The sequence below is a fragment of the Cryptomeria japonica genome, chromosome 10 (assembly GCF_030272615.1).
Source record: "Cryptomeria japonica chromosome 10, Sugi_1.0, whole genome shotgun sequence".
Classification (NCBI taxonomy): domain Eukaryota; kingdom Viridiplantae; phylum Streptophyta; class Pinopsida; order Cupressales; family Cupressaceae; genus Cryptomeria; species Cryptomeria japonica.
Genome location: NC_081414.1, coordinates 18,878,195 through 18,892,779, shown reverse-complemented (window position 1 = coordinate 18,892,779; position 14,585 = coordinate 18,878,195). Strand labels below are relative to the sequence as shown.

At 38.3% G+C, this 14,585-nt stretch overlaps 1 protein-coding gene across 1 annotated transcript; it reads right to left on the bottom strand.

Moving 5' to 3' along the window:
• Positions 1 to 4,351: 4,351 nt before the first annotated feature.
• Positions 4,352 to 13,997, bottom strand: LOC131076736 (phospho-2-dehydro-3-deoxyheptonate aldolase 2, chloroplastic). Its single transcript, XM_058014045.2, has 5 exons — positions 13,163 to 13,997; positions 5,895 to 6,172; positions 5,494 to 5,770; positions 4,987 to 5,232; positions 4,352 to 4,820 (listed from the first exon to the last, which is right to left on the bottom strand). The coding sequence occupies exons 1-5, from the start codon at positions 13,652 to 13,654 to the stop codon at positions 4,536 to 4,538; spliced, it is 1,578 nt and encodes a 525-aa protein (XP_057870028.2). The 5' UTR covers positions 13,655 to 13,997; the 3' UTR covers positions 4,352 to 4,535.
• Between the last annotated feature and the right edge of the window lie 588 nt (positions 13,998 to 14,585).

The window sequence follows — 14,585 nt, the reverse complement described above, 5'->3', positions numbered from 1 at the left end:
AAACCCATCAGCAACCATAACCTTGAAGCCTTCAAAATCTTCTGTTTGTAGCCCTTTCTTTGCCACCACCACTTCATCAATGAAGTTATGCGTTGCTCCAGTATCAATCAAAGCAACTATTCGCTGCCCCTTAATCATCCCTTGAACCTTGAAGGATTCATTTTTTTGAAAGCTCGAACGTTGAGCCAAGGTACCCCCACTTCGTTTTTCACCTTCAGATTCTTCGGGAACTCTTTCCACTTCGCTGTCATCACAATCTGATTGCTGGTCTGAAGAATCAGAATCGCTTTCTCCAGCTGAATAGTATTCAATTTGATGAATTTTGACTCCCTTTGGGCAAATATGATCTTGGGACCATTTTTCTCTACACCGGAAACATAACCCCTTTCTTCGGAGTTCGTTGAGTGTCTCTGGATCCAGCCTTGTGACATGAGTGTTATGATGTTTGAACTCCTTATGGTGAGGTCCCTTTCCTTTATCCTTTTTGTGAAATAATGGCTTGGATTGAATTTTTGCCTTAGGAGCAGCCCACTCCATATTTCTTGCTTTTTTCATTGCCTCTTGTAAGGAGGGTGGATCGAAAGCTTTAATCCAACCCTTGAGTGGTTCCATAAGCCCTTCACTGAATAGGATCACCAACCGTCTCTCGGTGATTCCCGTGACCATTACTGAAAGCCTTTGAAATTCAGCTATGTAAGCATCGACTGTGCCATGTTGTCTAGGTTGTGCCAATTCTCTGAAATGCACTTTTGGATCTTTTTTCTTGAATATCTCTGTGAGCCTATTAGTGAACTCATCATAGGTAGTGATCGACCGATGCCCCAAGGTGACTAGACCATGGTACCACCATTCGTGTGCTACCCCATCTAAATGAAGTGTAGCAAACTTGATTGCCTCCTCTTCTGTCATGGGTCTAAGAGCTAGATAGTTGTCTAACTTTTGTATCCAAGCTCTAGCTGAACTATTGTCACTCCCGTTAAAATGTGGAAGCATAACCTTGTTGATTGCTTGATGCAAATCCCTCTGTACTGTTGCTTCCCTATGTTCACGATGTCTCCCATGTCCTTTATTCTTCCTTTTATGGTCCACGAAATCATTGTAAGACATGTCTAACTTGATTTCATCAGGAAGAGACTCATACTCAGCACGATCAAGTCTCAACTATTCCACAAATGATGCATTCTCTCTCGGATCGGGTTGAGTGTTTACTGGTGCCAAGAAGGTGGGTTTAAAAGGCCTGGAAGAAATGTTTGTTCTATTTGAGGTATGCGGAGCAGCATGTTCACTATGCTAGTTGGAGCTGTTGTGTTCTCCGGTGTGCCCTTGATTGTTCTGTGAATTAGAACTCTGGCCCATTTTCCCCATCATGAGAGATACCATACCCAATAAGGCATCCATCTTCCTCTCGAACCTCCTTCCCGGACTTGGTGTTCTTTCCCTTCCTTTTCCACTTTCATCCCGACTGCTTGTAAACCTCTCAGTACCACCCACTGGCCTTTCACTGTCCCCCATTTCTGTTTTCGGAGAAGACTCCCAATGAGCCCTCAAAACCTCTGATGATGTCTGACCTTCAAAAACCTGATACCACTGAAACTGAAACTGACTTACAGCCTTCTTATCTTCCCTTGCTAAGTATCTTCTTTCTCTGTCACTCATAGAAGGTTTGTTTCATAGGATGGCAGGATGTGAGGCTTCGATACCACTGAAATATCCTAGACCGATTTTTTTCAAATTTTCAATTACAAAGAGTAATGCAACACACATCCGTTAGGGTTAGCACTTAAACCAAAACGATGCGGAAAACAACTCTAACCAAAAATGCACACCAGGATCCCGGGTTGGGCAAGGCATGAGCATATGGTCAGAGGGTCTTAAAGCATTCTGAAAGTAACTCTAACCAAGAATGTGCCCAAGATGGACTAACATATGGTCAGAGGGTCTTGGTGCATGCTGAAAAGAACTCTAACCAAGAATGTGCCCAAGATGGACTAACATATGGTCAGAGGATCTTTACAATTACAACTGCTGAAAGGAAAACTCGACACCAAGCATATGCTTTCAAACCTAGGGTGGGAATGGAGCTACCATCTGGCGGAGATGCTAAGAACTTAGAAATGGAATTAAATGTAAATAACAAGCGTGAAATGAAAATGAGAAGAAATGCTGCCAGTACTACTATTTAGCTTACAATATGATAGTAAATGCTTGCCAAGATCATAGGATTAAGACTATACAATGTTGTAACAATATAGAAGTCTCTCCCGGGCTTAACAAAAATGATAAGTCCAAAAAATTCTACTCAAGGATCAATCTTAATATTTTGATTTATGAGAGACCTGCACGTGAAATGCTTAATCAACAACACATGGGATCATTAAAATGCTCATTACTCTCTCAATACTAGTCCGAATGACCCAAAACTAAAAGCAATGGCTTCCTATGAGAGAAGCGACCCAACCGATACCAAGAAATCAGACATTAACCCAACAGATTATTTATCACGAACCCCAAGGCAATTCCCAGCAATGACGCCAGGCAAGAATGACAATTCTTCTCTATAAAATAAAACACTTCATATTAGAATCTGCAAATTTGCACAAAGGAGCGCCCAGCCAAAACAAGAGGAAATATGCAATACCCAGAATGAATATGTTTTTGTTTTGAAATATATGAGTGAAACTACAAATTTGCCCTGCTAACCGCGACTTCCGAAAATGAAATGAAATGCAAATAACTGAACTTCAAGCACACCTCAAGCTACAATGCAATCCCCACTACAAACTCTCACAACTACACTAAATCACCACTAGTTGCTATCTTTCAAGCAAGAAGCAATGCCAAGGCTAGGAGGCATTCATTCCTCAAAGCAACCCCAATACCATTCCGACAGAGTAACATTACAATAGACACAAGATTCCAAATGAAAAGAAGAGGCCTCCATTTATAAGCTTAACAAGGGATCTCTAGAGGCTTCTAGAATGTGCGCCCTAGTTTCACATTTGAATTTTCCTCCAAGAGATGGCGCCACTTTTAAAAGCTTAATTAACCTTTATTTTAATTCACTTCTCTTCATAAAGTTGGCACCCCTTTTCATAAGCAAGATTTTAGACCTTAGGAAATATTAAATCCCTTCCATGATGCGTCCACCCTTGAAGACCACCTTTTAAAACAACTTGAAGTGATGAAGCTAGGCCAAAGGGTCAACTTAAAAATATAACATTAAAACATAACATTATTTAAATGAAATGAACTTATCTCTCCAAAAACATCCCAAGGCCAAAAGTGACGAAGCCAACTGAACTAACTGAAGAAGAGAACCAACTATGTCAAAATAATCAAGACCACTGCCAGAAATAGAATTTACTAAAAATAGTAAATTCCAAAAAGTGCTCGGAATGCAAAGCCGGACATACCACTGCGAAGCCCTTTGAAAACCCAAAAAGAATCCGCGATCCAAACTCTAATTCACAAGCAACAACAAACTCCAAAATTGGAAACCCTAATTTCACCCATTGAGTAGCCTACGGGTCTCTGAAATAGGCCATTAGTCAACTGGAACATTACGCCTGAGAAGGGGACATTACATGCGGCTACTTCTGCCGTCTCTGCTCTTGATGTTGTTCCTCTGCAGCAATCTATTGCTATTTCACAACAACATTGCTGCTGCTCCTGATTACAACCCTGCGGAGTCACTTCCGCATGATCTCTCTCTTGGTGGTCTTAATGATTGTATCACCTGCACAGTGGTTCGTCGCAGGCAGAAGTGGAAGCCCTTCCCTCTTGCTCAAGCCCCTCCTTGTCAAAGCTTGGGTGTGTCTACCCCTCTGAGTTGGGCTGGGTTAGTTTTTTGGTCTGACAAGCTTTCTTGTTTCCCTGTTTGGCCTAGTTGTTTGGGGGCTTACTCCCATGGTTTTTTTTCTCACTGCTTGTGGGCTGTTGTATTAACGGTCAGTACTCTTGTTTTTGCTGCTTTGAATACCAAAAACAATATCAATATTAAAACATTTATCTTATAAAACAAACATACCTTTACTATTAATTAAATATGTATTCGACATACCACGGTGTCACCTTAAGCCAAAAACATTGCTACACCAAAATCAGATACAATAAAATAACGATGATTCTAGAGCAAACTTAGATGATCAGTTGGGCATTATCCTATGTCTTCCCCTGCCAGAAACCCCTTTCTACCTTCTTTTGCACCAGAACAGTTTTGATTAAATTTTGAAGTTGAAGTGCGATTTCCAAACCAGACAATCTTTTATAAATAAAATAAATAATTACAAAGATTGTTAGATACTTACTTATATATCTAACTACATGCAGATACTTTTTGTAGAGAACTACATCTATCAACAAAAATTACTATAGATAATGTTAAAAAATATTGTACTACTTCAACATATCTTCACTAGTCTTGACAAGTTAATTACATGGCCTCGGATTCTAAAACCAAGATAAAATTAAATTATATCAGACTGCTTTCACTTAGGATAATTTTCCAAACTCAAATTTCTGTTAAAATATTAAGTTCACAATGACATTAGGCCTTTCAAAAGGCTTGAAATGCCCAGATCAGATTTTGACATTCTCCTTCTCCTCAATCTTCCAGCAACAATAAATGCCAACTCCAGAGACTGTGAGGCATTCAATCTAGGGTCACAATGAGTGTGATACCTAGAATGTAAATCATCAAGTGTTACTACTCTAGATCCACCAACACATTCTGTTACATTTTGACCTGTCATTTCTAAATGCATGCCTCCAGGATGGCTGCCTTCCTCTTGATGCACATCAAAGAATGCATTTAGTTCTGCCTGCAAATTCCACATGGAGAAAATGTTAAAACTTCTGCATGATGTTGCATGGAAAAATAAGATCACATCCATCCAAGGTACAGGTTCTGAAAAGACGATTGAATTAAGATAAATTGGGGACTAGCTTCAACTCACAAAAACAACAAATTAATGTTTATTTCATTACCCTGATAGCATCAAATGGCCGCGTCTTCAATCCCGATGGTGCCTTGATTGTGTTTCCATGCATAGGGTCACTAACCCAAGTCACTATCAAACCTGCTTGCCGTACTGCTCTTATCAGATGTGGCAATTTTATTCTCAAATTTTCAGCACCCATGCGCACAATTATCGTCAATCTCCCTGGTTTATTGGTAGGATTCAATATTTCACATATTTTAACCAATTCAGAGGGGTCCATTTTATCACTGACCTGTAAGACAGATCTCAAGTAAGCAAATGTAGGAAACTTATCAATGGCTATTCCTTACAATAAGGTCTACACTGTCAAAGCAGGAACACAAAGCCTGTATGCTAAAGCATAGGAAAACAAACAAAAACAAACCAGACAATAACAATTAAGGAAGAATTTTATTTCTGAACACCTATGTGGAAGTCTCTAAATTCAACTCTAAAGATACTATAAGCATATATTACTACAAACATATCCAGGCATAAAGTTATACATATGTACCTTGAGACCCAGAGGATTAGCAACGCCTCTCAAGAATTCCACATGAGCCCCATCCAGCTGCCGGGTCCTCTCTCCAACCCACAACATGTGAGCAGAACAGTCATACCAAAGTCCAGAAGTAGAATCCTCTCGCGTTAGAGATTGCTCAAATGGCAGTAGTAAACATTCATGTGATGTCCAAAACTCTGTGGTGTTCATGATTGGATCCTCCACTGTAAGCCCACAGGCTGCCATGAATCCAAGAGTTTCATCTATCCTATGGGCTAGTTCCAAATACCTATATATATTTTTTGGGGGAAGACTATATTAGGACCATAATCGCAAAGAAGAAGATGGAATTAAGTTCAGTATTTCAAAGCATGGAGAGAAATGAATATTTTACGAATAGAAATCAGGTTCACCTTTCTCCTTGCTCACTATGAGAAGTGAAATCTAGATTCCACTGGGACACACGCTGCATTGCTGCATAACCTCCAGTTGCAAACGCTCGAAGGAGATTGAGGGTGGCAGCAGCCTGGCTGTAAGCACGCACCATTCTTTGAGGATCAGGCTCTCGATCTTGTAAGTTAAAGGTATCTCCATTTATATTGTCTCCCCGATAGCTTGGAAGCTTCACTCCATCAACCACTTCAAAGTCATCTGATCTCGGCTTGGCAAACTGTCCTGCCATACGTCCTACCTGACTCGTCAAAATCAATTTGGTAAAAACAGGCCATTAGACAGAATGGTAATAGGACAAATACATTGTTTCAGGGATTGTTCTACAAACCAACCCCACCTGGAATATCCATGCAAGTAAAATTATGTGTCTATCTAAATGCACAATGCGATAGAATGGCAATATTTCCCATGAAAATCTTCATAGTTGCCAAGTTTGGATGAACATGGAAAAGGTCATAATTTAGATGGACTGAACCAGTTCAAGCCAAAAATGACCAACAGTCTGATTAAAAACTCTTAAAGAAATCCAAGAAAAATTTAAACATCAGCAAAGCAATTCTTGAGATCTAATTGCCTTCTATCTACTTTCACATTTTCTTGCAAAAGTAGAAGACTGCAAGGTTGCTCTGTCTTAATATAGACATGGAAACTCTCTATAGTTGCCCCTGAAACTTGTTTGAATGTAATCAATGTTTGTATTAATAATTTAATTCTAATAAAATACAAGTCTGTAAAGAAACCAATGCTTCATTTTATTTTTCACTTGGTATTCATCGATAATCTGAAATGTTATAATACTTCGGTTTTTTTATTTTACCAAAATCTGTTTTCTGCATATTTATGTGATTATCTTGTTGCATACAATTTTGATTTTGCACTCATTCTGATCAAATATTGCAATACCACAAATGGATAAAACAGATTTACCTAGTATTGAACTATAATCAAAAATCAACAAAAGCAGCACAACGGACTCAACAATAATCTCAATTCTAGCCACAAGATACCCTTCCAATATATTTAAGGGTTCTAAACCTTCCTGGAATTCCAGACCTTGCCAATGCTTATATGTTTAGAACAAACTGTTCAAGCACGGTAGCCCCACCCACCTGGGATAGGTGCTATTGAGTTAGGACTAGCTGATGTCAAACGGTTGGATGGAAGGTTCACCAAAATAAGATAGATAGGTTCTTAGAGTGATTAATTAATCAGAAACATTAAATTGATCAATAGGAGCCACTGAATCGTGTGAAAACACAAAGCTAAGTGGGTTTGATAATGGAGGAAACTCCATGATTAAGTACACTTGAGGTGCAGTAGTACTAGGGTGGCGATCACCCTTGAAGAGCTACAAGCTTCATTCTTAGGAGCATCACCTAGATGCAACGACTGCTAAGTAGACCATTCATACTCATAAGAAATGGATTCTTGTAAACCATGATTCATGAAATATGAGCTAAAAAGATTGACTCCAACCTACACAGCTGAATCTGAATAAATCATCACATATTTTGATACATAAGAAAACATCACTTATATGAAAACGCCAAATTATTATACATTCAGTGATTGGTGTATTAATACTCTTGCTAAACACACTATGATCTAATATTGTAATACCACAAATGAATGAAACTTTAAATAAAGTTTTTTAAATCACTGAGGATCTCTCTATAGTCTAGAACCATATCATGTGTTCTGAGCTTTGTCTAGTTTTGTCCTAAAATCCAAAAATCAACAATAGAAGCAAACCAGACTCGACAATAATTTTAATTCTAGCCAAAAAAATTCCCTCCCAATACTTTTCAGGATTCTGATACTTTTTTCAAACCTTTCCAAACCTTCCTGGAATCCAGACCTTGGGAATGCTTAGAACAAACTGTTCAAACATGGTTGCCATGTAATTCCTTATACCCACACGATGGACACTACTGAGTTAGGGCTGGCTGATGCCAAAGGGTTACGTGGAAGGTTCACCCAAAGTAAGATAGATAGGTTCTTAGAGTGATTGATCAATGAGAAACATTAAATTGGTCAAAAGGAAAGACTGAATCGTGTGATAACACAAGTTAACTCTGGCAAATAGGATAACAAGCTAAGTGGGATTGATAATGAAGGAAACTCAATTATCAAATGCATTTGAGATGGAGTAGTATTAGGATAGGTGATCACCCTAGAAGAGCTTGAGCTTCATCTTTGTTAGTATCACCTAGATGCAATGACTGCCACGTGGACCATCAATACTCATGAGAAAATTGATTATTGTGAACTGTAACTCATGAAATATAGATCAACAAAGATTGACTCCAAACCACCCAGCTGAATCCCCATAAATTGTCACATATTTTGATACACTTAAAAAGAACATCACTTATATAAAAACCCAAAATTGTAATAAGTTAGGTGATGGTGTATTAATACTCTTGCTAAACAAACAACTGAGTTATTTTCTAAGTTTTAAATCTATTTATGTGTCAAAGTTCAAACCAATCCCATATCCATACAACTGACTAATTGGAAATGCTTTCTGATAGAAACATATTTCAGGGTATCATCAATAATGTTTTTAAGCAAAACAGGCAAATGGGTATAACAGAAATGAGAAAGGTGTAGTATTATATATACATAGACATGCATGCATATATGTCCGTGTATAAGCATTCTATTATTTAATAAGGTTGTGGTGTATGAATCCTTTCGATGAACAGGTGAGTTTTTCAGCTCTAATTTATATGCCAAAGTTCAAACATATTGCTGTAGCAAACAGGCAAATAGTTATAACAGAAATAAAAAATGGTTGTGTATATTCTCTCACATCTCTCAAACCCTCCTAGTTTGGTGTTGTATAAATCCTTCAACTGAACAGCTGAGAGTTCTTGCCTGTCATCTATATGCCAGAGTTGAAACGAATACCATGTTCCTTGCAATTAACTGCATAGAAATCATAAACACATGTTTCAGAACATCATTAACACAAGACACGGTGCACACCCATGCATGCACTCATGCAGTTGCACACATATCTGGGTGTGTGAGTGAAAGAGGACATTCTATTGTTTATATGTCTGGCAGTAGTATAGAAATCTTTTACAGAACAGATGAGTTTGTAATGTAACCAAAGATTCTCCTCACTGACATTTCTCTGCATCAGTTTCCAGCAATTCAATTTTTTCTATTTTGGGCTATGTTACCCCGAGTTTCCGGGACAGGGATGGCAGGGGACAGGGGTATGCGTTTCCGGGACGGTGATTTTTTTTGCCAATTTTGGGGACAACTAGGGGACAGCAAAGGGGACGGCTATATAAAAATAAGGAAATTTAAAATATTCATATGAAAACATGGATAAAGCATGCACATATACATTATAGAACCTTAACATATAAGATCTAGAAGAGTTCTTATGCCAAATTTGTGTTAAACTGAGAGTCAAAGTCAAATTGCTTATAGAATTCATTGTAAAAACTCACTGTCAATATGCAGAATTTATGGGGATGTCTCCAAGGAGTCCCATGTCCCCAAAATGTCCCCGGGACGGGGATGGGGACGGCTGAAAAAAAACCGGGGACACGTCCCCAGGTAACATAGATTTTGGGCTATTTTTGTTGTGCCTCTTTCCAACCGATGTCAGTTAGTGGGGTTGTGGTGTTATGTGGGGGGGCTGTTTTCTCCTTTATATAGGAATAAAGACTCTGTTTTAGGTAGGGTGTGTAAGGGCTGTGAAAAGAAGATGAGCAGATTCACCGTGTTTTTTTTGTAATCAGTTGTTATTTTCTGTTAAGTCAAATACAATGCACAGTTTTGTTTGTATGTTTTCTCAGACAGCATGGGACCATTGTCTTTATTTTTTTTCTCTATATAAAAAATTAGTTCTCTATTAGTATTAGAGCTGACTTGCAGGCACAGAGGCATTTATCTGCAAATTTTCGGTATCAGAGCGATTTGCAATTGCCCAGAGAAGAGTTCGTGTGAACTGGGAAAGAAGGGGCAGGAGGAATGCAGGCCCTCGAAAAAAACATTGGGGAAGTGTTTAGAAGGCTGATTACGATTGGATGAGTTCGAAGAGGAACCAGAGATATTAGTAAATAATGTTAGGACTTCAGACCCTTTGGAGAGGCTTATTGAGCTTGCTTTGGTGAAAGTTCCTACTATAGATGAGGCATATGAATATGCCTTGAAGGCTGAGGACAAACTAAACCGAAAAAGCAAAATAGTGAGTAAAAGGGGTGATAGCAATGAAGAGCCAAAAGAAGACAAGAATGTGAAGTTTAACTTAATGGAAGGGGACGCTTCGGGCGTAGAGGACAAGGTCGACCGCCTTCAAGAGAGTGGAAAACCTTGAAGTGCTTTATTTGTGATGAAACACACAAGGCCATAGACTGCCCTCAAAACCTCAAAAAAGTAACGGTAGCCCAAGAAGAAGAAAAAGCCAGGCTAGAAGAAGCTAAAACTAAGTCGAGAGATAACTTGAGGTTGAGAAGAACCTTAATATTTAGGAACAAAGAAACCCCGACCCAAAAGATGATTAGAAGAGGAATAGTGTCTTTCGAACAAAATGCAAATGTAAGGACAAGGTATATAAAGTGATCATAGATGATGGATCTACTGACAATCTGGTGAGTATGGAAATGGTTGATAAATTAAAGCCTGTTTGCATTCCAAAAGCTAACCCTCACAAGATTTCTTGGTTAAAGAAGAATCATAGTGTGCTTGCGGATAAGTCTTGTCTTGTTGCTTTCTAAATTGGTCTATATGAGGATGAAATGCTTTGTGATGTGGTACCAATGGATGCATGTCATTTGTTGTTGAGTAGGCCTTATGGTTAGAATGTAATTCATTGAGGTAGAGAGAATACATATGAGGTTCAGTATAGAGGAAGGAAAACTATCTTAAAACCATGGAAAGAGGAAGGAGCATTTGAAGTGATATCTTTGTCTCTTTAGTGGAAGCTAGATTTGAGCTTGAAGAGAAAAAAGGAATTCTAGATCAGCAAAGAAAGAAGTTGAAGGCAAATTTGGGAGCAAAAGAAACAAATAATTTGAAGAGGGAGGCACAATCAAAGTTTGATGTGGAGCTGCAACAAGGTTCAATTGACAAGATCATAGGTGAAAAGGTAGTTGTTAAAGTTTCAGTTGATTGTAATGGGGTTGACGGGAATAGTGAATTGCGGACATATGAGCGTGATCATAAAATATCTTCCATGGATGTGATAAAAAATTTGGCTAAAAGTGACTGCCTAACTCAGTATGAGAGCAGTGATGTGAAGTGTGATTGGATGAAGAAAAAAGATTTCAAGTCTATTAGGGATTATTCTGTGACTTCAACATTAAGGACTTTGCATAGTTTTATTGGCCCAGCTGAATGGTGGAATCAGCACTGGACTCCACATCCAGGAAGACAGGGATTAGAAATTTTGATAATGACTCAAAATTGTGTCAAGGAATCCCAAGAGACTACCTTGATGACAAGCCTACTGATAGGCCTGTTCCCTCATATTGGTGGCAATGTTGCCCAGTTCTTTTGAACCAGGAGGTTCAGAATTTTCAAAGATGGTGAAGATAATGTAACCGAAGATTCTCCTGATTGACATTTCTCTGCGTCAGTTTCCTGCAGTTCGTGTTTTTCTATTTTAGGCTATTTTTGTTGTGCCTTTTTCTGACTGATGTCAATTAGTGGGGTTGTGGTGTTATGTGGAGGGCTGTGGTCTTCTCCTTTATATAGGAAAATAGGGCTCTGTTTTAGGTAAGGTGCATAGGGCCTGTGAAAAGGAGATGAGCAGCTTCACCGTGTTTTTTCGTAATCAGTTGTTATTTTCTGTTCAGTAATACAGTTCAGAAATTTGTTTGCTTGCTTAATTTGTATCTTTTCTCAGACAGCAAGGGACCATTATCTTCATTTTCTGTCTCTCTATATATAAAATTAGCTCTCTGAGTTCTCTGTTAGAGCTGACTTGCAGGCGCAGAGGCGTTTATCTGCATCAGGTTGGTTTTTCTCTAATTTATATGACACAGTTTAAACCAATAAAATGCTCCTTACGGTTGAATAAACTAAAATGATTTATGTACACACAGATTTCAGAGCATTGTTGACAAGATTGTTAGCAAATGAGGAAAACAAGTGAACTGAAAACAAAACTGTGGATATTATAATACATATACACATATACTGACACAAACATATGTGTACAAATATGTAAATATTTTGCCAGTAGTATATAGAGCCTTTCACTAAACAGATGAGTCTGTTTTCCTTATATTTTATATGCCACATTTCAAACTCATAATATGTTCCCTATTATTGATTGAACTTTAGAGATTCAGCAATATCATTGTAAACAAACAGACAAAGGGTGTAACATAGATGAACAAATTGTGTATGCATGGTATATACATATACTCTCACTTAGACAAATATATGTTGGTCTGCGTGGAGCATTGTATTGTTTTATAATATGTATGCTTCGTGTTGATGTCTTTTTCAAAAATAAATGAGATTTTGCCCTTAATTTGTTTCCAACATTCAAATGAATAGTATGCTTTAATAGAAAATTCTGGGTACAACTGTTTCAAAGCATTCTCAATTGCAGAATTCTTTGATGCACTTGTATCCATAATTCTACAGAAATGCGGCACTACGAATGCAACCTCAAAACTTGAATACTATGTTCCTTACAAATGGAAATTATCTCAGAGAAAGGGAGATAGAGCATCGTGGCACTCACAATCGACCGGAGGAAAATTATCTCTCGCAAACACATATATCGTTGCATCACAAATATGATTGCAAGAAAACTAACAAGATGATGCAAGAGCAATTGGAAAGGTCATGTGCATGTGTGCGTGTACAGTCTTTGGTACAGAAATGTTTCAGAGCATCATAAAATCTCTGGAACCCACATACTTCAGAGCATCATCAATGGGTGAGCCATAGATTTTATACATGTGCCCTTATTGATGATGTTCTGCAATATATATGAAAAATCTGTGCCAGAAATATTGAAAAGGATGCACAAAGGGGGGCTCTAATACACCAATGTAGTGACTTACAAAATATCCAATTACCATTCTATTCCCTTTTCAATGTATGGTAAGCCCACTTACCCATTTGCTTACACTAAAATGCAAACAACCATCATAGCATCATCGATATGATACGTCAGAGCATATGTCTGATGATGCAACATGCAATTCGGTGCAGTATGCATAAAAATCAAACTGGTACCAAGGAATACCTTGACAACAGGCATTTGGCTTCCAAACATAAGAACCACAGCCATCTGCAGAAGAACCCTGAAAGTATCTCTGATGTTGTTTGCATTGAATTCCTGGAAACTTTCGGCGCAGTCACCTCCCTGCAAAAGAAAGGCGTTCCCCAGAGCTGCTTCTCCCAGCATCTCCTCCAATTTTCTGGCCTCTCCTGCAAACACCAGAGGAGGGAAGGCCTCCAGCATTCTCAGAACAGACTGTAGCTCCTCCGCGTTCCCGTAACTGGGCTGCTGCAGGGCTTTCTTGGATCTCCAACTGCCTGGATTCCAGTCGGGCAGGAGGCCTGGAGAAGAGGAAGTTTTAACGGACTTTTGCACTGCTTCAACTTTCAAACACTGTTTCTTCCTGTTCTTATCATTGTTCTTCTGTGGATGATGAATACATATGGTTATGGTGTTTGAATTGCATGGAAGGGGCTTGTTTGCAAAGAAGGCAGGTTGTGAACATGCAAGAGCCATCAGGGTTTGCTGGTGTGGTCCGTTTTCAGATATAGGATTTAATGAAATACAAATGACAGAAACGCAAACAAGATCTTTAACGATGGAGGACAATCAGAAGGTGACAGGGAATAAAAGAACCTCTGACACAGCAGTGCTGCATGAATTTAATTAAAAGCAAATAAAATAATGTGTTATTGTACCATCTACTAGGTAGATAACAACAGAAAAGAATATGGGTATCTACAGAGGATTCTTAGTCTCAACTCTTGAGGATAAGAAGATACGACCTTAAAAATAGTATGTAAGTGATAACCGAAGACTTCCGAGATCCAGCTTAGAATAGGCCGCAGCTATTTAGAATATAGTGGGCTAGGAACGTCTTGAATTTGGGTTTTTCTCTCAATGAAATTATGGGATAAGATTAGTCTTGTTAACAATTTTTAACTTTTTTTTAATGTTGGTTTTTCTATTATAGATATTGATCAAGACATTTGTAGTTTTGTGAAGCTTTTTTCTTTAAATAGTTTATTTAGACTGCTTACCTTCAATTAGTTTCCATATTGTATACAAATATCTTCATATGTTGCACACTCAACGATGAAGTGTCATTTAATTTCAACCATCCTTTTATTGAAGAAAAGACAAATTCTTTCATCTCACTCTTCTTTGGGGAATGCTCATCTACTCATCTCACATCTAAGATGTTGAGAACTAGTTCTCAATCATACAACTAGAAATTTAGCCTTTCCCTTAAGTAGTAGTCTTTTTCATCATGCTCCTCCAAGGGGTTGAACTCTTTGATATAATGTGTTTTCTTTTGACCAACCTGTTTTGTCAACATAGCAGTCATATTATTTTCTAACATAATTAGCCGATAGGCTACTTGTGCGAGATTTTGCCCACCAAAGTGTCAGCCTTCTGGTGATCGTCTGTTTTCCAGCAACTTTCC